Here is a 2,803-nt window from a genome sequence, read left to right on the forward strand (position 1 = left end):
TGCAAGAATGCTTCTCCTTGAAGCAACGCATCCTAAAGCAAGAATGTGCCAGTCGAGAAAATTTCCTGTGTTTGGATCTACCTGGGGCCTCAGTGTTCCTAAGGCCAGGTCCAATTCAGGACACACACACCACAGGGAGGAGGTGGCCAGCAGTGCAAACAGGTAGAGCTGAAAGAAATGGTCCCTGGAGGAGTACCTCAAGTTTTAAATCTTGAAAGGGACAGACACGGCAAAAGTCAGAATCAGCTGCCATTGCCATCTCCCATTGCCCCACAGAGAAGGGCTGTGTGCTGGTCCCAGTCAGCTGGCTGGGAAACTCAGGTCTACTCACAGAGAGGGAAAACAATCATGGCAAAATGAGGTAAGGAGACTGAGTGTCCTTGGTACAGAGAATTTAACTCTGATGCAGGTCCTGATAGTGAGACTATGTCCTGCACATCAAAATGCCTCAGGACATGTTGGTTTCCCCATCAAAACTTGAAAGGGTGACAACTTGGAGAAAACTGCCCCTTTCAGTGGCTTGTGAGCACCTAAAACACCTTCACAAATGCCTGGTATGGTCTTTTTATTCTTTGACAGTTTTATATATCTATGTGTTTGGTTCATTTTGTGGCTCTATTTTTGGATATGAAATTTCACTAAGGATTAAAAAGCTATAGAATCTGTAGTGCATCTCACGAACTCTCATTTTTTCCCCCAAAGCTTCCCTGAACCTAATCCTTCCTATTTAAATAGTATCTAAAAAAGCATATCACTCCTGTATTTCCCCTATAGAACCTTCTGGAGTGAGCCCTGGAGCTGGTCCAGAGATAGGCAGGCTTCTCCTAAGAGCAGGGACATATAACCCAGAAGACTCCTCTGTGCCCCCAAACCCACTGGTTCATGGCACTAACTTTGAAAGTTCATTCAGTCTCCAGCAAGTGCCACACAGCCTTGAAATTAAATTCATTTTCTTTTTTCCTTCCTGTCTTGGGGAGAAAGACCGCTCCTTTGTCTCACTATTACTTCCCCGGTCCAGACTCTCACCTGTGCAGGGCTGGAAATCAGCCTCTGGGAACTGAGCAATCTCATCTGATTAGACCGAGGTCGGGAAGGCACACTTCCGAGTGTGTCTGAACGTGAGCAGCAGCCAGTAAGAGGCTACAGCCCAGATGGAATAAGAGAGGAAAGTGAGGAAGCCAGCTGGCAGGATTCATTCATTTTCATTCTCCTCCCTCCCCCACCCCCAAGCAAAGCTGAGGATGGATTTCTCCCGAGGGAAATATAGAGGTGCTGGATATATCATCCAAAAGTGTCATCGGTGCTGAGGTTAGCTTTTTCTATTGCCCCAAGTATCTTCTGTGATTGAAACTCACTCCTGGTGCTTACCAGAATCCAAAATGAGGAGACAGGATGGCAGCCCTTTCCCAAAGGGCATGATACCTCTGGGTGGGTCATATATCGTGCCGCCCCCAAGAGATACTGGAACCCAAGAGATTCTTGGATGTCTGCCACCCTACTGATTAGGGCTATCGAGGGAAGCTAGGACTTAGAACAGTGACTCAGGTCTCATCATCAGTCCATCTCAGCTGGCCCCTCCCTCTTTCCTTCACCCGTCTATAGAGAGCCTCAGACGAAAAGAAAGGCTTGACTGTCTCAAAGCGCTTACCCACGAAGCATGTGACACAAATACAACAAGCTTGGGATAATGTTGAAACGGCCACAACACACACAGGTGCAGCTCACAACTGAGAGTTCAGGCGTGAGTGTCGGCTGTGCCAACAAGTAAATAGGCCCAACACATGGCTCCATAGCAAGCTGTTTATTTGTTTAAAATACTTTTCTATATCTACATAAATTATGAACTACTAACGTCTAAGAGAACCTAACATTTACACATTCAAGATGTCATTGACAACCGACATTGTCGACCCGGCTTGCAGAAGCCGGTAACAACTCAGAGCAAGCCTGCTGATGTGGCCGTTGTGTTCTGGAGGTGACCTCAGCGCTGCCTGCTGCTCACTGCAGGGGAAGAACTACAGGCGGCTCCATGAGGGACACTTGCAGGTACCTGAAATGAGAGCAGGGCACGGTCAGCCCAGAGCCAAGGCTGCCGGCTAGGCAGCGCAAAGCCTCCAGCTAACTATAACTGCTAAATGCTGGCAAATTATGAACCTAGTCCTCTTTCAATCCCTTTTCTTGATTTAGCGAGCCATCTTGTTTTCCAGCCTACGAGAGGCTAGAATTTATTCTGTTTTCAGTTCCGACTCCACAACAACCCAGAAACCCAGGAGGGGAGAGTGCCCACCACTCACTTTGAAGTCTTATACTTCTCCCGGATGGCTTGCTGAGGGCGGTGGGGTATACTGAGGCAGGCTCTGTGCAGCTCACTCAGGCAAGGCACTATCTCACTTAATGAATAGCCCGTAAATACAGCAAGCGTTTCTGGCTAGTTGAAACAAAAGGAAAACTGTGTTTCACGTCACTTTATAAGAGGTTAGGAATCTGAACAGAACTGATTAGCAAGTGAGGGGAATTGAGGCCTCGGTGAGTGTGCACATGGATCTGAAAGGATCTTTAGAAACCATAGACTAGGAACAAAACGGTCAAGTTTGCTCCAGTCTACAGCTGTAGTCCTTGATGTGTAACGCTCACTCTTCTTGTTCCTGCCTGTTTGGGACTTTGACTGGTTCTTAAGGAATTTGTCTGGAATATGAGAGATTCCTAATCAAAAGACGACCCATGGGGGAACAGAGAAGTGATCTCCTGAAAGATGTCCTCTGACCTCCACCTCTCTTTCTCCTTCTGCTCTCTCTCTCCCCCA

At 47.4% G+C, this 2,803-nt stretch overlaps 1 protein-coding gene across 1 annotated transcript in view; it reads right to left on the reverse strand.

The window, feature by feature from the left end:
- Positions 1-1,796: 1,796 nt before the first annotated feature.
- Ccna1 (cyclin A1) overlaps positions 1,797-2,803 on the reverse strand; it is an 8,639-nt gene continuing 7,632 nt past the window's right edge. The window contains exons 7-8 of the mRNA XM_026781203.1: positions 2,295-2,428; positions 1,797-2,050 (exon numbers count right to left, since the gene is read on the reverse strand). Of these exons, the coding sequence (XP_026637004.1) occupies positions 1,999-2,050; positions 2,295-2,428 (186 nt within the window). The 3' untranslated portion in view covers positions 1,797-1,998. The remainder of the gene's footprint in view (positions 2,051-2,294; positions 2,429-2,803) is intronic.

The sequence above is a fragment of the Microtus ochrogaster genome, chromosome 1 (genome assembly GCF_000317375.1).
Source record: "Microtus ochrogaster isolate Prairie Vole_2 chromosome 1, MicOch1.0, whole genome shotgun sequence".
In the NCBI taxonomy this organism is placed as follows: domain Eukaryota; kingdom Metazoa; phylum Chordata; class Mammalia; order Rodentia; family Cricetidae; genus Microtus; species Microtus ochrogaster.